Below are 21,182 nucleotides of genomic sequence, written 5' to 3'. Positions count from 1 at the left end.
TAAGAATTACATTTCGACCAAAACCACACATCCCGACGTGTGGTCGGTGGCCCCTCCAGTCGAGCCTGTGCTGATTCGAGACCGACAAGGCCCAAGCCAGGGTGCTTTTGTTACACCGAGGAAGAGGGAGCTGGAATATTTGAAGGGCTACATAGGGGGCGAGAGTTGTGCATATTTTCCCCACCGAGGCTCTCTGCGAAATGCCAAGCCACCACATTCAGGAAGAGTCGAGCGGCAGGATTTGGTAGCGACCATTTACCGTAACCCCCCTCCAGAAAAGCGATAAAGCCAAACGGAGAGGCCTGCGCGCTGTCAATATTCTCCGTTTTTTTGTATTTTTTTTTACGGTTCATACAGATTGTACGAGGAAGAGACACCTGGTGTATGTGTTTAGAATGGGACACGCTGAAGGTATTGACACCTTTTTATTTTACTGCATCCTGACTCTGTGCGTTTGTGTGTGCCCTGTGTTGCTTTTTGTTCAATGATACACGCGTGACCGAAATTGATGTATTTATCCATCGAGTCGTATTTAGTAACCTTAGCATGTTTAGTCGAACCGGGGATGGAGGTGTTATCACAGCACAGAATTTGATTTAAAGGGGTATAGGCAGCCATATTGGCAACAATATAGCATAGCCAACGTTAGCTTCCTTTTATCTTGTTTTGTCTCGTATTACTATCGAAGATAAATCGCCAACCATTTCGACACGTAACCGAATACACCAGCACCTCAATACCATTTTAAACGCACAAGGACATGGGGAATGTTACTGTGTTTTTTTTGTGGGAAAAACAATCTCGATCATGCATGGTAGCAGTCGGCTAGCCAGTAACATCGCAGTATAAAATCGTTCAGTGCAACATTCTGACTGGGTTGTTTTGCACAGTCGCTACAATGATCCAAACATATATTATTGCCAATTAGTAGTAGTATTATTGCACATGCAAGTAGATAGTGCACGTCAGCCGACACCTTTTAGGATATGTTTACATTCCCGTTATTCGATGTGAGGCAGGCGACATGGCAATCTGTTCATAAAGTGCACTTTTATCACATCACGTTTAATGAACTGTTTTGATAGACCAATCACGATAAGGATATAAATCACATTAGTTTCGTCTATTAGAAAAAAAACATTGGATAATCTGTAGATGAATGTATGATTGTAATGTATCATACATGGGCTGTCTTTCTGCTCAACATATCGTTTATTTTTTTGTCAAGACTATTACTAACATACCCTACTGTTAAAGAAGAGTGATGTGAATGCTGATTTTTTTTTTTTAATGAAGGAAATGAAGCAAAACTTAATTTCTTTCTTTCACCACAATGAGTTATCCCTCACTAAGTCACTTCAATGTTTCGCTATCTGGTTCCATCATGTTGATAGTGTGATAGGAAACTACCCCGGGACGTATTCTGTTAGGAGAAGCTGATGGCAGCATCTTTAAATCTTACCCACCTATTCATTCAATGTCTCTTCACCTCGTAATTGTGCCATTTTATATCTTGCAGGTCCAGTCAGAGAAAAAGACAGTTAAGGATGCAGGAGCACAACAATGGATTTCTCCTTTTCTTTCATGCAAGGGATCATGGGAAATACAATTCAGCAACCCCCTCAACTAATTGACTCAGCCAACATCCGACAGGAGGGCCCCTATGACACCGGTAGTGACCCGGGTGAGGATGGAGGTCCTTCCTATGACGCTGCCTTGGAAGCAGAGTTCTCCTACCCCCCCTCGGCCTCAGAGGACATGCCCCAGGTGTCCAACGGTTACCCCCCTGGCCTGGGCATGTTTGACCCCCAGACCAAGTTCTCCATGTACTCCCAGTTCCCCAATGGCTCAGCCAACGGCTACGGACCCATAAGGGGCTACGGGGAGCACGGCCTCCTGTCAGGGGAGGGGACAGTGCTGAGAGGCCCCGGCCTCCAGGAGAGACCGTTGTCTCCTGTGTCCCCACCGTTGCCCACGCATCATCCGCAACTGCTGCACCACTCCCATCACCCTCACACGCTCCCTTACCACACCAGCCTCCCGCATCTCCAAGCTCACGCTCATCCACACACCCAGAGCCCCCCGCCACACCAGTCACAGCATCATTTGTCCCATACCCCTCACATTATGACTCACACGCTCCCGCCCCCGCCTCCTTTACTCCTGCCTCCCTCCACTCCACCCCCTTCCTTGGTGGACGGTGCCCCGTCATGCCTACCCCACCACACCCCATCGACGGCTCACAGCGGGGTGCTGAAGAAGACCAACTCCCCGGAGATCAAGTTGAAGATCATTAAGACGTATCAGAACGGCAAAGAGCTGTTTGAGTCGGCTCTGTGCGGGGATCTGCTGCAGGAGTTGCAGGTAGCGTGTGCGAGTGGTTTTCAGTCTGCATGCTCTTTTGTATGAGGTAGCATTAAACAGCGACATTTGTGATCTTTCCTGACCCGTTTCTTCTGCTGCCTTCTCAGGAGGAGACGCAGAAAGACCAGGTGACGCAAATGCAGCGCAGGAATGAGAGGAAGAAGGAGAAGAGGAAAAAGAGTGCCAGGCTGCAGGTACAAGTCCAGGAAGAGGGGTTGGACTTGGACCAGCCCCAGGAAAGTTCCACAGACCAGACAGAGACGGAGACAGAGACCCAGGTCCAGCTCCAGCCAACAGAACCACCCCTGGCTCAGACAGAGAGGCCTCAGAAGACTGTTATCAAAGCTGAGGCAAAGACACTGAAGGCAAGTGTAGCTCAAATAGCTCATTTATATTTCAATACATGTTAATAAATTAATGAATGTTCTTCTTTTTTGATTTTGTTTAATTCCTCCTATTAGGTTCCAAAGGTCCACCATCCCTCTGTGATTCAAGAAACCGGGTTCTGTAAGGAGTTTGTCATTGGGGATCTGGTCTGGTCCAAGGTGGGCACCTACCCCTGGTGGCCCTGCATGGTCTCCTCGGATCCCCAGATGAAAGTACACACACGCATCAACACCAGAGGTAATGCCCCACACATTTTTACACATCTGACAATTCCTTATAACTTCCCTGCACTAGACATCATTGGGACCTTTTGGCCTTCTATATATACTGTATATTGGATAGGTTACGGGAAAATGAATGGTATATAGACTGGAAAGCAGTATGTTTGCATCCTGTTGACCTTTCTCTGTGTTGGTTCTCATGCAGGCCACAGGGAGTATCATGTGCAGTTCTTTGGTAGTGTGGCCGAGCGAGCATGGATCCATGAGAAGAGGATAGTCATCTACCAGGGGGAACACCAGTTTGAAGAACTACAAGCCGAGACACTCCGGAAAACCAACAACCTGGCAGAGAAACACAAGGTACAACAGTTACTTATTAATACTGGTAATAGAAGTGTCATTACAAATGGTGTGAATGAAAACCTGTACAGGCCTGACGTATCATACTGGCGTATGATAGCCCATCCCAGTAAGATATGACCCCTGTTTCCATGCAGCTTCTGAAGCCCATCCCTCAGAGGGAGCGCGCCCAGTGGGAGGTGGGCGTCGGCCATGCCGAAGACGCCTTCGTCATGACCAAGCAGGAGCGCATCGACAACTACACCTTCATCTACGTCGACCCGGACCCCAACCAGCCCCCGCCCGCCAAGAAGCCCCCCCCTGCCAGACCGGAGAAGCGGACTCAGCGGTCCGCCTCGGCCGCCAAGAAGGAAGAGGGAGGAGTCACGTCGCCCACCAGAGAGCCACCGCCGCTGCCGCCGTACCAGCAGCCCCAGCAATCCCATCAGCCCCAGCTGCCACGCAGACAGCTGCCTCGCCGCCAGTGTAGCATCCAGAACGCCAGCGACGGCACCAACCCCCAGGCCGCGGATGGAGAGAGGGGCGGCAAAAGGGCAGACCCCAGCCCAGCCGGCTCCCAGACCCCAGAGACGGCCTCGGAGGCGGGGATCCGGCCGGAGTCCCCTCCCCCCGTCCGGGCCTGGAAGACTGCGGCGGCCAGGAAGCTGCTGCCGCTCTCCATCACCATGAAGAAGCTCAACGTGGAGATCACCAAGTGTGACTGGCCTCTCCTGCAGAGGAAGGTGGTACCCTCGCCCAAGCGGGAGCGAGAAGAGGAGGAGGAGGAGGAGGAGGAGGAGAAGGAGGAGCGAGTGGAGGGGGAGGTCCGGCAGCCCGACCTGGGATATTGTTCACCGGAGGTGCGTGTGAACGGGGCAAGTTTTTCCTTCTTTTGACATTTTTTTCTCTTTTCCCCCCCCACATACACTGCGATCCATAATTAATCACACAGCTGAATTTGTTTACAAAGCAAAGGCATGAATGTATCATCTACCAGCATAATGGTATGTTTGATCGACAAAGTGAGTTTTTTGATGCTTCTAAGTGGTCGTTTTTTATTTTTTATTTTGTGTCACTCAAAGAACGGCCCTATCCTTCACCGTCCCTTCCCCTCCCCCTCAGTTCACGTCAATATGCATTTGAATTTGATTTGAAGTAATCTGATCAGAATAAGAACAGACATAATCTCTTCAGACACGACACGATAGGAACGGAATCATTTCCCAAAGGCGTGGCATCATTTTCTGACGTTCTGGATGTCTCCATAGCAGGACTGTGGTGCTAAACCTGAACCAAGCCCGGAGGAAGAGGAGGAGGAAGAGGCTGAAGAAGCAGAGGAGGACAGGGAGGAGAGGAGGGGCTCCCCTGCCAGTCAAAGGAGTGAGGAGGGAGGTATGCATCCCACCTCATCTCCTGGCTCCCATCACAGCAGTCCACCAGGTATCGAAACCTAAAAGCATTTTGTATTTGACGTTAATGAAAGTCATACAGGCAGTCCTTGCAGAATTTCTTTTGGAGTCATGTTAGATGTATTATGGGGTAGAAACCAGGGGTAATGTCAATCCTTTGGCTCAAGGAAAAACAAATCTGCATTTTGCAGCTATCGTGAATTTGAAGAAAACTTGTTTTGTGAAATTTGAAACTGATAGAAAAATTATTTATTTTAGGACACTTCTTGCCAGCATAGTATTTGATTTTAGTGGAGCATGATCAAGGAAAGACACACTGGGAGCATTAAACAAGCATCTTCATGAGAGAACGAAGGTTTATGGTCACATTGTAGGCACAAACTAAGAATAGAAAGAAAAACTAACCAAAGAGGGGTTATCATAAAAATTACATGTTTGTTATGAACCAGTTTCTTTATGAACCACCACATTATATGTGATAATTTATATAGAAAACATTTTTCTATGACATTTCCTCCCTTTTAGATCTTAAGATCAAAACTTTTACAGATTGAAAGAGGTCATAATTGGAAAATTAATTGTGTGCACAGTAATGGTCATAAATTAACCCTAAGTAGAGTAGGTCTAAATTATATCTATATATATTTAAAAAATGAAATGTATGATAGCTCTAATGTTTTCATTGTGTGTAAATATTTTAGAAACAGACATGTTATAAAACATGTTAACCCGTTATTAACCCTTTTAGCCATGGGGGGGAAAACTAATGCGAAAAAGGAACTAACCTTGAGAGGTGTAACAGAGTTGGTATTGCTAGAGGACTTGAAAAAATGAATATTTACACATTGTAAATAGTACAAATTCTAAATAAAAAATACATTTAAAATTAGTTGTGTGTGTGTGTGTGTGTGTGTGTGTGTGTGTGCGTGCGCGTATATAAGAGAGAGAGTGTGTGCATGTTTGAGCATCCTGGTAGTAGAGTCCTACTCCAGACTTCCTGTGGTAGTACACCACAGGATATATGATGTTTTGTGTTTTGAAGGCGATATTTTCTCTGACCGTTACCGTAGAGATCCCGGTTGTAGAGGAAAATGTCACATGGTTCTGATGACAAGGGATGTTTTGTGAAATCGTCCGTACTGATTGGTGGCACATGACCCTTAATGATGACCCCTAAGGGATGTTATGTGCGACGGTACATCCGTTAGGGGTCATGCATAGGCCGGGTCATCCATGGGGTATGACTCTTCAGTTTCTCTTTGGTCTGTCTGCTGTGGATTTTGGCTGCACGGTTCCGTTTGGCCTCCTGGTCTCTTGGTCTCTCTGATAGGTCTAATATCTACAGTCTCTGGATCGTCATGGGTTACTCATGGGTTTGCTAGAAGAACCATTTTCGACGCTGTCCTTTGAAACTGTTCAGAAAATGGCATACACTTAAAAAAAACTGACTTGGCAGGGGGGCCATCTATCACCATCCATCTCCTATCTCTTGGATTGCTTATTTCCTCATAGGATGCTCATTAATGCCTGGCTAGATCGATTGTCGTGTGATCATAATCATGCAAATCTAACTGCCTCGCAAGCTAGGGGGTCTCCAGGAGTTTCTGTTGTCATCTATCCAACACTCGGTCTTAGGGCCATTCTGGTCATCAGCCTTTCCCCCGTTCTGGTTATTGGCAAACGGAAAGGTAGAAGAGCCGATAGAAAAAAGAGCACAAACAAATTAGATGGATAGTAAGCCCACTCAAAAGTGATCTGTTTTATTAATGGTGTTTCAAACCGCATGCAAATACAGTACTTAATGCAACTTAACTCAATTCCAATCCACACCCATGCACCTTTCGTATCGTCTATAATGTAGCAATTACTATCATCATGCATTTAATTGTATGTATGTTAACTGTATGTACATGTTTACAAAGATCTAATGGAGGCAAGTTTATTTTACCTGTTGTATGTTAATATGTTGAGCACATATCAAACATGTATACCATTCCGAAAATTTCAAAAAGGGTTATATCTTTTCAAATAGACTAGTTCCCCCACCATAACGATGCAATATAGGATGACATCAACCAACAATGTCAGCAACGTTTGGATTCTCATTGGGATTGATAAGAGAGTGCATCTAATTCAAATGTATTTAACCAGTTATACCTCGAGCTACCTCTCCACCATGGCTGATATAACCCCCACTACGAGTCTTTAGGCCTTCTTGTTGCTGGAATTGCCACAACAAGTGCCAGAGAGTCGGAGAACCCGACGCAGTCTTTAAGATTCATAATGTCAGAAAATATCCCCGTCAGTTTGGCCGCGGCACAATGAATGAATAAAGATCATAAAAAAACATTTATTTTGACAGATGTGCCCGAAGTTACTACTTTATAACCTTGTTGATGACCAACATTTTGAAAGACATGTACTTTTAATTCAGCCTTGGGTGAAATCGAAGTGTTACACCTTTTCTGCTGTCGAGTACAAGAGAGACGTTCCCTCCAGGGCCGATGTTCTCTCGGGGGTAACACCCTTCACTTTGACCGGCAGTGGGTCTGCTTATAGGTCGGAATGAAGCGGCCACCGATTATTGACTGGCTGGGTACTTAATTCGTAGTTCAACTAACTTAACAGTACACGTTTGCACAGACACAACCAGACTCGTTCATTCACTAAACTGACACACGCAACCGCTCGCTCTCCTCGCTCGTCCACTCACTCGCTGAAGTCACTGACACACACACAGCCATTCTCGCGCACACACATACGCTACTCTTTTAACAAAAGCGTAGCATGTACTGAATGCATGTTGATGATACAGTTCTTATAGGGTTAACTACATTGGCACGACACCGGCTTCCGCCACCTTTTAAATAAATTACTTCTCGGTTTCCGACTGTGACAACAACACGGCTATCGTCTCCTTATACTTCTGAATCACGGCTCCAGGAAAAGATCTCGGGCATGCGCAGAACGCAAAATCCGATTCCAATAGAATTGACCGTATACATGCACACTTAATGCGAGTATCAATCGAATAATCAAATCTTAATCCGACTATGAGTAAACCAATTCAATTCGATTTTAGTCAGACTAAGGTGTATACATGCGTCTTAATTATATCACATCATCATCGGACTAAGCCAATATTTTGATTTTCTTGAGTGTAATGTAAACACACTGAGAGTTTCTCCCCATAACGACAAGACATTTCATGATTAAGTAGAAAATAGGTATGAATTAAAGACAAAAATACATTTGTGATAATATTGTTAGGTTTAAAATGTTCAACCACAGAAAACAAGCGTGTTCTCAAGGGAGACACACAGGGACGTGTTCAGATATTGATGAGGAGCCTTCTGTTTCACGTAGTTCTCTTTTTAGGTTCTCAAGAGAGGAAGCAGCAGAGACGCTCCATACGGAGCCGGTCTGAGTCGGAGCGGGGCAGTGATCCGGTCCCCAAGAAGAAAACCAAAAAGGAACAGGTACCAACACTTCAATGTTGTACCAATACATACCAGAGGAACTATGAATATGGATCATAGTGAATCTTCAAAGCAAGTCTGAGCAAGCATTTGCCTTGGCGCTACCACTTTCAGTTGTATCTTGTGTATTGCTTATGCTTGTATGATGATTTTTTTTTTTTTAACACAACTCATTTATAGACATCAAAAAGCAAGGTTAGGGGCAATGGGTTATTTCATTGCTATTGAACTTCAAATGCAACCCTGAAAATGACTATGAATCAACATTGTGGGTGTGTGTGCATCTACATAGACCAAATTATTATTGCAATATTGACTGGATTTATCCGGTGTCTTTAGCCTGAATGTGAGCAGGCATTAGTATGCAGAAGTTGTCATCTGTTATCAAAAAGTTCCCTAGACATAATTATGTCTAGCGAAACTGATTGACAGCCACATTGATAGCCAAACACAATGGGCAAAACTTCCAAGAAATTAACAAATATAGATCAATTAATGTAAAAAAAAACATTCCTTCTAAAATAATGTCTGCCTTTTCCGCTAATCACAGGCTGAGCTTGCCCCCGAGACTACTTTGAGAACGGGTTCCCAAAAAGGTAGGTAACACATGCATTTCGTATAGATGGCTGCGCTGCTGTTGTCACCGTTTTGCATAATCCTCCCAACGTTTTGTGCGATACACCAGGAGCCAGTGAGATCTCAGACGCCTGCAAGCCTTTGAAGAAGCGGAGCCGGGCCTCCACAGATGTGGAGATGGCTTCGTCTCAGTACAGAGACACCTCGGACTCTGACTCCAGAGGCCTCAACGATCCCCAGGTGGGTTTCACCTTGCGATTTTAAAATCCATCCCTAACGGGTTCTAACTGTAGAGCGGATGAATGAAATAAAATGATCAATAAAAAAAAAGGCTTCCTCACACACTGATCTCTCACTGCGTCCCCCAGGGCTTGTTCGGGAAGGGCCTGGACAGTCCCGCAGCGGCAGACGCAGATGCATCTGACACGCAGTCCGTGGATTCTAACATGTCCCAGCAGACCAGCACTTCGGGGAAGAAGGACACTGTGTGCCAGGTGAGCTGATTGCTGATTGTTTGTGTGCCTGTTGTTCCTGAGTGCATAAATTACAAGTGTATGCAGAGCAAATGTGTCCATTACCTTGGTGTGTGTGTGTGTGTAGATTTGTGAGGTGTTTGGCGAGGGTTTGGTGGTCTGCGAGGGAGACTGCAGCAGACATTTTCACCTCGAGTGTCTTGGCCTGACCACCCTAGTCGACAACAAGTTCACCTGTTCGGAGTGCAAGAACGGTGAGAGACCCCCAACCCCTGTTTCCTTCTTCCTCTCAAACCGTGGCGCGGTGCCCCACGCAATCCTACAAGCATTCGTGCTTCTCTTTTATCGCTCCCCCTTCTTCTTGTTATCTCTCCCCTCTAGGTAATCATTCGTGCTTTAGCTGTAAGATGTCGGGACAGGAAGTGACCCGCTGCTCCATGCCAGGATGCGGCTGCTTCTACCACAGGGAGTGTGTGTGTAAACTCCCCGGCGCCACCGGCGTCGCTGGTGGAGGATTCTGCTGCCCGCAGCACACCTGCTTCACCTGTTGCCTGGAGAGAGACCTGGAGAAAGCCAGCAAAGGTTAGTACTGAGGCAACGCTTAGCAACCACAGGGGGGGATGTCAACAAGAATCGATTAATGAACAGCGGATGTAGGATAAAATTAGAGCCACAATATGCAGAGCTTGCGTAACGTGCATGTGATGAAAAACACATTGAGTTGAACAGTTATGGCGACTTTATGTCCCCCGTTCTTTCTTCAGAAACTGAAGAGTTTGAAAGCAATCTGCCCTGCAATGCAATCACCAGGCGAGAAGGATGCTCTATAATGGGATCGATGCATTCATTCTGATTGGTTAGGAGGGTGTATCACTGGAGAGCAGAGCTTGATGGAACTCCATTGTTGGTGTTGATGATGATGACGATGATGATGACGATGATGATGATGATGATGAACCCCTCCCTCCCTCCCTCCCTCCAGGGCGTATGATGCGCTGCATCCGCTGTCCGGTGGCGTACCACGCGGGCGATGGCTGTGTGGCGGCCGGCAGCGTGGGCCTCACCCACCACCTCATGATCTGCAGCGGGCACGCCGCCACCAAGAGGAACGGCCTCCCCTCCTCCCCCGTCAACGTGGGCTGGTGTTTCCTGTGCGCCCGAGGTAATCCACGCACGCCGCCACGCCACGGGGAAATGCGAACGCCAGCTCCCTCCCTCCCTCCCCCCCTCCCCCCCCCCCTCTCTACCTTGCACACGCATACTTTCGATTGGATAATCTGGTTGATTGAAACAGAGCTGGGATTAAAGGGGTGTTGGTGGGACGACACAACTCTTCATACCAGTTATCCCGCTGGTCAGAATTGTAATGCCCTCGGGAGGGGCTTTTACTCTACTGTTAATTGGTTTTCTGTGAAGGATTAAGGAGCCCAAAAAGTTATTCAAGCATCGCAGTCGTCTATCAATACAGCAACTAGTTGCAATCCCTTTGCGCCACTTCATAAACGATGGATAAGTAAATCCATTGAGAGCTTCCTTATATTTCATTGTGTATATATGTATATATATATATATATATATATATATATATATATATATATATATATATATATGATCACATTGTATGTATAACGCCATATGTTACCCGTTACAAGCATTGTTGTTGTGTAATGTAACATTTGTGTTCCATCGTGCTACTCACGATACGGATGATCGGAGGGCTCAATTTTAATAGCCCGTGAATCGCTAATCTTAACTGGGTCTGTTGTTGTCCTGACAACGATCTGAGCAATGTAAAAAAAAAAAAAAAAAGATTTTTGTTTATTTAGTTTTAGTTGTGTAACGTCTGTTGTTCGAACGAGTGCACGGTATAGGCCACTGTGTACGTATGTATGCATGTATGTTTAGATGAACCTATAAGGGAGAATTTACTTGTTTTTAATCTAACAATGAGTGTGAGTGTTTGTGTTTATCTCTCTCTTCCTCACTCTCTCTCTCTCTCCCCCCTCCATCTATCCTGTGGAATCTTGGTTACCATAGTTAAATTTACTTCAGCTCACTCCCATCTCTTCCTGTGTGTCTTGTGTAGGGCTGTTAGTGCAGGACCTTACTGACAACATATTAAGTTCATATGCCTATAAGTCCCACTACCTTCTGACTGAGTCAAATCGTGCTGAGTTGAAATTACCTATGATTCCCTCTCCTTCGTCAGCTACCAAAAAGAATGTTGGGAAAGGTAACGGAACACTTTTTTTCCTTTTCTCCTTTTCCCACTGGTTTGTGTTTGTGCTCGTGCCTGCTCACACGTTTTCGTTTGGTTTTAATTTACCCTTTTGTTGCATCTTTCATATCAATGCCTTGAGGTGCCTTGTTCATGAACTATCTGGGTACACTGCGGCTCGTTCCTAACACAAAAGCGCTGCAAAATAACATTAGGCTAATTTTCCCCTTGACCTCTAACCCATGTGTTATATAACCTTGTGCTTGAGTTGGATCTGCTGTGGGGTGCTTATGACTTAATGAAGAGGGGAATATGGGAATACATGCTGGCTTGTGTTGGTGGTGCATTTGGAAGGATGGCAGGTTCTGCTTTTTTGGCCCACCTGGTTTTTATTTTAACCTTTTGTGGCAACCCTTTATCAACCACGTTTTTTATTCTTATGAATAGATTACTACTACTTTTGGAAATGTATAGTATTGAAATTTTAGTTTTTTTTGTAAAGGTAATTGTTATGATTATAAGGTGGCCGGTATTTTTTAAAAATCATTCGATATATTTAGATTTGATATGGTGCATTATTGGTGCAACAACTTATATAAACTAATTAAGCGGGTACATTGGAAGTAATAGAGCACAACTGCTCACTTATTTTTAGACTATAAAAGCAATGTCTCAGCCAGCGGCCTGCTTTGTGGCATTATTGAGACTGATTGCAGGTATAACTGGTCCTCTCTTTGCTTCATGGGGCTAATCGCTGCAGGAGGGATGCTACTTTGCTGCTTCTGCCATGCTTACATTGAAAGGGTCTTGCCTCAATCCTGCCTGTTATGCTGACTGCAAATAGGCCTAGGGAATATCTTGGTTCCGTCCATGTCGTTAAGCCACGACCTCTCTTGGATGGAATACACTACCTGTTCACAACTAAAATCTGTGAAATCAACATTCACTCCCTCAAAATGTCAATTAGTGAAATTGAAACATCCATTGTTGCAAATTCAGTTCTTTACAAAAATGGAGAATGACTTTGGAGTAATGGAGATTGTTAGAAATGTGATTCCATGCAAGCCGGTCAACGCAAGATCTATGTCGCTGGTTTATGGGAAAAGCTGCTTTAATGTGCTGCATGGCAGCTTTTTCCAAAATGCTTATTTTGAACATAACTCTAATGATTCGTGGTTAACCTGCTTCAAACCTGTTCTATTGCATGTACTGACGGTTGACCGGTATTGGTACATGACTCTGAATCACATTTGGTTGTTTTTCAATATAGTCTGCCTCACAAAAAGATAAACATCAGGTTTTCTTTGTTCATGTATATGGCACATGGTCCTTTTTGTATTTTTTTATTCAATTAAGTATGTTTTTTTTAAAAATAATAAGTTCTTTAACAGTAGATTATAATGGCGTGTTTACAAAACATCCTTAATTTGTGATAATTTTTTATTGATCTTTTTATCATTTTAATTAAAACACAACATAGGCATGTCTACAAATGAGATTCAGAGTATGGCCATGTTTTAAAGGTTCAGGGGCTAATCCCATGCTACCTCTCTCTTTGGACACTCATTTCCCACAATGCACCTACACATGCAGGAGGCAAGCTGCTGTGCTGCGACTCTTGCCCCGCCTCCTTTCACCCCGAGTGTCTGGAGGTGGAGATGCCCGAGGGGGCATGGTCTTGCAGCGACTGTCGAGCGGGGAAGAAGCCGCGTTACAAACAGATCGTCTGGGTCAAGCTGGGGAACTACAGGTAAGCTACGAATAGATTGTTTGGGTCAGGTGAGCTGGAGTTGGGAAAACAGAGACGGATATCTCACACTTTATTAAAATTTGCGAAATTGCAGATGTAAGAGCACAGCCTTCAGATTGCACAAAATTAAATTTTTATAACAAAATAACAGGTGGTCAATGATTTGATTTGTGTGCCCTTCTCCTTGGTGTATCCACATTAGACCCCCTAGTTGATCAGTGGACCAGATTGCCTTAGGCATGCAGGAATTCACTTTCAACAGCCAATTCTAGAATCATGTTCCAAGATCTGCCGTGACCAGAAAAATCTGAGAAAAGTCTACTGTGCCACAGAAGTTCTCTGATTCTACGTGTTTCTCCTATACCATTCTTCTTCCCCTTCTCATGTCTTCATCTGTGTTTTCTCAGGCCGCAACATGACTTGTCCATTGTGATGTTTCTCTCTGCCTCTCGGCTGCAGGTGGTGGCCAGCGGAAATCTGCAACCCTCGCCTGGTGCCGTCCAACATCCAGAGCCTCCGCCACGACATCGGCGACTTCCCCGTCTTCTTCTTCGGTTCCCACGACTACTACTGGATCAACCAAGGACGCGTCTTCCCTTACGTGGAGAACGACAAGAACTTTGCTACAGGCCAGATAAACGTCAACAAAACCTTCAAGAAAGGTATTCAGAGCACGACCGGTCGCAACGTGGACCTGCACTCTGGTCACTGTTTGGGTGAATGTGCGGGCCTGAGTCGGTGTTTGAGACGGTTTGCCTCGTTTCAGCACTGGAAGAAGCGGCTCGGCGGTTCCAGGAGCTCAGGGCCCAGAGGGAGAGCAGGGAGGCCCTGGAGCAGGAACGCAACTCGCGCAAACCTCCGCCCTACAAATTAATCAAGGTAACGCCACCTCTGTGTATTGTCATGGCAGTTTTAGTCGTCAAGCCCTTGATCACACATACTGTGTCAAAAGGCTTCCCAAGCATACATCCTAAAACACCCTCCCTATCCCTAAGCCCTCTGAAGGGATTTCCTTCTAATTTAATATTAAACGGCCACATCCTGTAAGTTTATCATAGTACTAGAGCATAGAACACTTTTATAGATCTCTATATATTGGGATACATTATATAGTTGCTATGATGCTTACGGGTAGCCCAGGGAGCGCTTAAATCCAGCCGCTTTTACGCTGGTGGCAGAACGGCAGAGCAACCACCCCTAGCCATTATGATGATGCCTAATTTTTTTGTTGTCGTTTCCCCCCGTTGCAGTCCAACAAGCACATGGGGAAAGTGCAAGTGCACCTGGCCGACCTCTCGGAAATCCCACGATGCAACTGCAAGCCCGCAGACGAGCATCCATGCAACCTGGACTCCCAATGCCTCAACCGCATGCTGCAGTACGAGTGCCATCCCCAGGTCTGTCTGCTTCTGGCTGCCATGGGCACTTCCTGGGTCCATCTTGGTTCTAAACACTATCTGAATGGGGGGAACTGAATGCAGAATGTGGCATTCAGTTCCTCCACCTACCTCACGTTTCGGACCAAGGTAGCCCCGATGTGAATGAGGCCCATTATGCGTCTGGTGTTCCACCCTTCAATGACATCTTCGGTGTGACTTGCTCCCCGATGAATGACGGGAAGATCAGCCTTCCAGGTGGTTGAGTTCCACTGGGTAGGCTAGTATGGTTGATCTATCTATCATACATTTACGCTTTAATCTAGCAGGTGCAAAACGAGAGATATGACTCAAAACATGTTGCTAATGCTGGCTTAGCATCACGCTAGCCGTTTAAGAAGCCTCGCTACATCGCTGCTTTACTTATGACTTTTTTTGGTTGTCTCTCCTCTGATTGGCATAACAGGTGTGTCCGGCCGGGGAGAACTGTGAGAACCAGTGCTTCTCCAAGCACCTGTGTGCCGAGACAGAGCTATTCAAGACGGACGGCCGCGGCTGGGGGCTGCGGACCACACAGGCTCTCAGGAAGGTGAGCCTCCACCCAGTCCTCACATTAATCCCGTCCCCCCAGCTTGAGTCTCCTAGACTTCTTCTTGTTCTCCCGGCCTCAGACTCCCAGACTTTATCTTGTCCAACAGGGATGGGGGAACAAAATGGTGACAATATGTGCATTATTTAAAATGTTCATGCTTAGATGTGTCAAGGCTGTTTAATGAAGGGTTAATTTCGAGCTGTTCATTTTATTTTTATTTTTTTTGCAATGGGATAACCGGGGGAATGTGTGCTATGCTTTGCGTGTCGTTAATATATTCCATTCAGTCATCATCTTGGGTTATGTAGATGCGTTCCTTTTTAGATTATTCATTCCCATTGCAATACCAAATTCAACTCTATTTGAAGTCTTAGCCTATAAGTATGTTAAACATTCAGAAGTGTGGTCGAAATTTACATTGAACACAAAAACGTTTTTATCTTCCCCAGGGTGACTTTGTGACAGAATACGTTGGCGAGGTGATAGACGCGGAGGAGTGCCAGCAACGAATCAAACACGCCCATGAAAACCACATCACCGATTTCTACATGCTCACTCTCACGAAGGTAACCTCCTGCCGCAGACGACCCAGTTCTATGAGAATATGTCCCCCCGTAGCCCTTCTAAGAGTCCTCGATTCCTTCCATCTAGGATCGCGTCATCGATGCAGGGCCCAGAGGGAACTCCTCCCGCTTTGTGAACCACAGCTGCAGCCCCAACTGTGAGACCCAGAAATGGACCGTCAACGGGGACGTGTGCATAGGGATCTTCACCCTCTGTGACATTGAAGCAGGTGAGATAGTGGAGCTTTGATCACCGTTAAAACAGGCAAAAACAATCAGAATGTGGCTTATCTCAGTCTGGTGAAGTCACCTAATTCAATTTCACAAACGCAATCAGTACACACACTGATTGACTGACTGACTACTCAAACCCAAGTCCTGATTCAAATGGAAGATTTCTCAACCTTCCTCCCTCAGGCACGGAGCTGACGTTCAACTACAACATGTACTGTGTGGGCAACCGAAGAACCTCCTGCCACTGCGGTGCCGACAACTGCTCCGGGTTCCTCGGGGTCCAGCCCACGGTGCGGGGAGAGCGAGCGCCACACCACATGTTTCAGTCCCAGCGGCAGTAGCCGGCTGTCTGCCTGATGGTTATCCGTGTTGATCGGCCTCATGTTTCCCCAGAGCGCTGTGGTCATGGAGAAGGAGGAGAAGGCCCGCAACGCCAAGCTGAAGCCAAAGAGGCGACGGCTACGGCCAGAGGGCAAGCACACCCACGAGTACTTCTGCTTCTGCTGCGGCGACGGGGGCGAGCTGGTCATGTGCGACAGGAAGGACTGCCCCAAAGCGTACCACCTCCTGTGTCTGAACCTCAACAAGCCTCCTTATGGTAACGGAAAAGCGTCTGTACACAGTTTGTGTTTGGTAAGGGGAAGTGGCCCGTGATGGGTCTTCCTGAATACAGTACACCAAAAGTCTCAGTGAAGTTCAGCAGGGTGATTTTGGTGTGTGTGTGTGTGCTGATTCAGAGAATCCATATTATATGATCTCTCTGCCTTTTCGTTAATCAATAGCTGTCTTAATCTCTCGTTCTCTTACATTCTCTCTCTCTCTCTGGGCAGGTCGCTGGGAGTGCCCGTGGCATGACTGCAGCGTGTGCGGAAGCCCCGCCTCCTCCCTCTGTGACTTCTGCCCCCGCTCCTTCTGCGGCGACCACGAGGCGGGGGCCCTTACCCCCTCCTCCCTGGACGGGCGGCCCTGCTGCTCCAATCACAACCCCTCCAGCCCCCTGGGCTCCGAGCCCGCCTCCGCCCAGCCCTCCAGCCCCAGCCTGAGCCCCGTCCGGGTCAAGGAGGAGCCTCCAGGGGAAGTGGAGGAGGAGGAGTTAGAGGAGGAGGAGGAGGAGGAGGAGGAAGAGGTTGAGGAGGTAGAGGATGAGGAGGAAGAAGAAGAGGAGGAGGACGAAGAGGAGGAGGAGGAGTCGAGCCTGCTGGCTGCAGAGTGACATTGCAGTCCCACCCATACCTCAATATCCCCGGTTGACCCCTGCACGCCTGGTGGTAGGGGCCTCATGGGGCCCCCTGCAGCCTCCGTCTGCTGAGGAGGAGGCGGGGGCGCCGCTACAGGGGATGCAGTTCTCTGTGACCAGTACCACAGCCACTAAGCAGAGGTGAGAAAGGTCGGAGGGGGGGTACTACACCGCACCTCTGGTAGGAGTTGATGCATCGTCGTCGTCGTCATCATCATCCTCATTTAAGGGGAGCGGGTTGCTGTTTGACCCTCGACAGTCCCTCCATGTCCGGCACACGGCCCAAACCAACAACTACTTCTACCTTTTTATGTTAGTCGTTTTACCTTTTTGTTTTTCTCAGCGGTGGGCATTTTAGGTGTTATTACGTTGTCGGCAGCCGTCCCTTTGAAGAAGTGAGCGATGAGGGCAAAGGGGTGTGGATTTGTTGTCCTTCTTTGTCCCCTGTTTACTCGCTGTGAGTGGTGGTCACTGCACACTGGTGGACGCCGGCGACCACGCGGAGACCCCCAGTCAACACTCCCACGGGTCATTGCTTCAGCTCATTCTGTACATCTCTTCTTTAAAAAGAAAAAAAAAGGAGGGCCAAATGACACTCGTGCAATTTATCAGGACCACACTACATTCCAACCTTCCTTACGACATGGTTTTAATATACTTATGAGTAAATTGACTAATTATATATACAGTATATATGTTTGTTAATGTTTACAGACAGATTCTCTCACTCCAATCTTGGCGAGTGGTGTATTATGTTTGTTTGTTTGTTTAGGTGTTAAGCATTACGCAGACCTCCTTGTGGAATTTAGTCCTAAATACGGTGAATTATAATGGTATATCGTGTCATGGAATCAAATTGCAAAAAGTACTTGTGATTTATTTTCATATCGCCAGTATCACTCACCATTGTGAACATAAATTGCTGGCTCCGAGCAGCAGAGAGTCAAACCGCCAGCAGTTAGAGTAAGGACAGAGTCGTGTCCGATTTCACCTTCTTTTCCTATTCAGACGATGGACAGAGGGGGTACGGGTTGTGATCACTGGTGCTGTTTTAAGTATTGTACATCAGCCTTAAGGTTTGACTTTGGGCTGTGATAACTACTGCCCGGACGCAGTTCATTTTTAGTATTGTCGTGTACTGTGGCCACTGATGCTTTTTGTTAGTTTTTTTCTTTCTTCGTTTTTTTGCCAAACCTTCCTGAAGCACTTTCACTCGGCTTATCGCTACACAATTTTTAGGTAGGTCATGCATCTACAGAAGTGTATATAAACAAACATATGACGTGTACATGTTAAAAAAAAAAAAAAAAAACACAAAAAGAAAAAACAATACCTCCACTTCTGTAGTGACGTTGAAATTGAAACTGTGTTGTGACTCCATTCTCTTGGTCGTTATCAAGCGCGTGCTCGTCGGGTCCCGGTGATCGGAAATGGGTCCCAACCCTGATGTTGACATTAATTGGATACTGCCAGCCTAGCTACGCAGCCTGTTTTTATAAGACAGCGCGGGCGGACTCGTGTGAGACGTTCGACGCAGATGAATCCCATATATCACTGTCTCCCTTGGTGGGATGTGTTATTCTCATAGTCCATGAGTGCATTCTCCCAGCTAAATTTGTTGTTTTTCTATCGAGTAGGAGACATGATGTTATACAGCAGTTCATTATATTGTACAAAATAAATCAAAAACATATGTACAGTGTTTTTAATGGTTAATTTGTCAAATCCATGTTTGTCATTTTTAGCACATCATTGCTTTTATCTGTCAGCTTTTGGTTTCAAACTGAAGTGTTATTCCCTTGCCACAATGTTCTAGTAAAAATAAGACTGAAGCAAATGGGGGGGGAATAGGTTAAAAAAATGTCATCACTTGCTTCATATGTTTTTACATGTGATGTTCCCCTTTTGGCCACTTACAAAACTAACATGAGTTATCTTACAGTGCCCCTATTTTGGAGTGGGATCAGCCATAACAAGCCTTTTCAAAATCTGCCCTGCCTTGTGTCTAGGCCCAATACTGCTTGTGATTCCTCTATGGTATGTGATTATTTGTGTTAAGTTTTTAGATTTTGCTCCCAAACCGATCTGTATCAACCATTCAGCGCTAGAGGGTTGAGTGGGGTCAATCTCTTGTTATATATTTTACAATACATATATATAAATATATTTTACTTTTTTCTCTTCACTAGTTAAATGCACACATGAAAGTACTGTATGAATAACATTGAACGACTAAACCAACTTTTTTTTTGTTTTTTGTGAAGAATCATTCCTGCTAGCTCAAGTTGGCGTTGTGAGAATGGTGGTGTATTCCTTTTTTCAGATATAAATAAGTGGAAGGTGGAAGTAGGAACATCTATCTTCTTCTGTAGTATATACAGAACATGCTCAAGTAGGTGCAACACCTTAGCAACTTTAAATATCCCAGCAGTGCAAAATTCCCAAACAAAAATTACCTTTCCTCTTTATTTGACAATAACATTTTGTATTTATCTTTTTACATGTAAATAAACATGTATACATTCCACAGAATCAAACCGTGAAAGACCTGTAACAGTTTTGGGGTGGAGAATAACAAGTACGAAGTTTTGGAATGATGTTTCGTAAAATAATGTTTTGATTTGCCCTAATGTTAAAGACACTTTCATTCCATATCAAACTGTATTCCATTGACACAAATATTACACAATTCCTATCCTTTATTTTTTATATTCGTTGGACTTTCGTTTTTCAACTTTGTAGAAATATTCTGAACAACGGTTCTTACTGTTGCACCTCCAAACCACTTGAATATATTTGTGTGTTGACATTTTTGATTTGCCCCTCACAACTGTTAAAGCATTTACATTTCGTATGTCTAAATGGTGCATTGCAGTGTTAAAGCATTATTTGATATTTTTGCTATCAAAAGTACATTTGAGTTAAGTGAGTCGATTACCGTGTTGTGGCCACATTCTTCAAGAGAAAAGCATGTTCTCATGGAAGGGTATGTTTTATTTTTATTATCTGTCTTGAATATTGCCATTTTCTGCCAACTCAATTGACGAGAACATAGCCCTTATGTCTTAATTGTGTGTTTCAGTTTATTGTGATGTCTTGCTTTTCTTTTCGTGCAATTTTGCTGGTTGCCATAAAAATGTGGATTGACATGTCCTTTAGAGGAAAATAAGTCGGATGGAATAATAATTAATAAGAACACACCTTTTTTTTTTTACATTAGAATTGCTTAAAGTCATTCTTACTGGGGTCATGTCACTCTCTGTGTTTTCAGTCAAGTTTATTTGTATAGGAATTGCAGTCGTAAAGGCTTCAGTGGCCTCCTCTCAGTTGCATTACCTTGTTCTTAAGCCCTCACAGGGGGACGGGAAACCAAGTTGGAAAAGGAAGAAATGTTGAGAAGGGATGCAAAGCAGGGATTCCTTTCATCATTCAAATGTTGATTTACACAAATAACAACCTTTCTTACCGTTCCATCTGTGTTACTGCATATTGCATATTAGTGAAGATTTGTAAATAGCATACTTTGCATTGAACTTGCATAGGATCATGTTACTGTGCTGTGCTATTGCCTGTACAATTCTGCTTCTAAATGTGTGTGACTGTTGGGACAACCTTTTGTACATGACTGTCTTTTTATTTGAGAATATTGATTCCGTTTTTCCATTCTAAAGTTGGATTTGAGGAGTTCAGACATGCCTGAAGTTTGACTTTAATAAAGCTATACTCTGTCTAAGTGAAACCCATTTTTGTACAGTTTTTTTTTTTAATTCCTTATCTAGAATATCTACCAAGAAGGTCACACAGAAAATTGATTAACAAGATAATATACTTATTAAAATGACTAAATAACAAATAAAATAACTCAGATATGCCTTTTGTTGACTGATGGAGTTGGCAACCGGTACATTTTGCTTGCCCTCCAACTCACCAGCGTTAACACGACGCCGGATGTTACTAATTACAT

General features: G+C 45.1%; 1 protein-coding gene across 9 annotated transcripts; it reads left to right on the top strand.

Annotated features, from left to right (window-relative positions):
* Positions 1-81: 81 nt before the first annotated feature.
* Positions 82-20,942, top strand: nsd3 (nuclear receptor binding SET domain protein 3). Of its 9 annotated transcripts, none has more exons than XM_079751928.1 (25): positions 82-411; positions 1,520-2,364; positions 2,472-2,729; positions 2,826-2,988; positions 3,178-3,332; positions 3,470-4,171; positions 4,583-4,751; positions 8,099-8,199; positions 8,750-8,795; positions 8,885-9,015; positions 9,144-9,269; positions 9,376-9,502; positions 9,630-9,830; positions 10,231-10,410; positions 11,335-11,481; positions 13,060-13,216; positions 13,676-13,878; positions 13,983-14,095; positions 14,467-14,613; positions 15,059-15,181; positions 15,634-15,750; positions 15,836-15,977; positions 16,165-16,271; positions 16,375-16,579; positions 16,812-20,942. In XM_079751928.1, the coding sequence occupies exons 2-25, from the start codon at positions 1,564-1,566 to the stop codon at positions 17,192-17,194; spliced, it is 5,004 nt and encodes a 1,667-aa protein (XP_079608054.1). In that variant the 5' UTR covers positions 82-411; positions 1,520-1,563; the 3' UTR covers positions 17,195-20,942. The 9 variants fall into 9 exon arrangements, with proteins under 9 accessions (XP_079608054.1, XP_079608052.1, XP_079608053.1 ...); XM_079751926.1 differs by having other exon boundaries at positions 8,087-8,199; XM_079751927.1 differs by having other exon boundaries at positions 4,580-4,751.
* Positions 20,943-21,182: the final 240 nt, after the last annotated feature.

Source organism: Pollachius pollachius (genome assembly GCF_949987615.1).
Source record: "Pollachius pollachius genome assembly, chromosome: 1".
NCBI lineage: Eukaryota > Metazoa > Chordata > Actinopteri > Gadiformes > Gadidae > Pollachius > Pollachius pollachius.
The sequence above is the reverse complement of the archived record's forward strand: the minus strand, read 5'-3'. Positions and strand labels throughout refer to the sequence as shown.

Coding starts and splice junctions, on each gene's coding strand:
- nsd3 (XM_079751923.1), top strand. CDS start 1,564: ATGGATTTCTCCTTTTCTTTCATGCAAGGGATCATGGGAAATACAATT. Junction 2,365..2,471: donor ATCTGCTGCAGGAGTTGCAG/GTAGCGTGTGCG, acceptor CTGCCTTCTCAG/GAGGAGACGCAGAAAGACCA. Junction 9,831..10,230: donor CCTGGAGAAAGCCAGCAAAG/GTTAGTACTGAG, acceptor CCCTCCCTCCAG/GGCGTATGATGCGCTGCATC.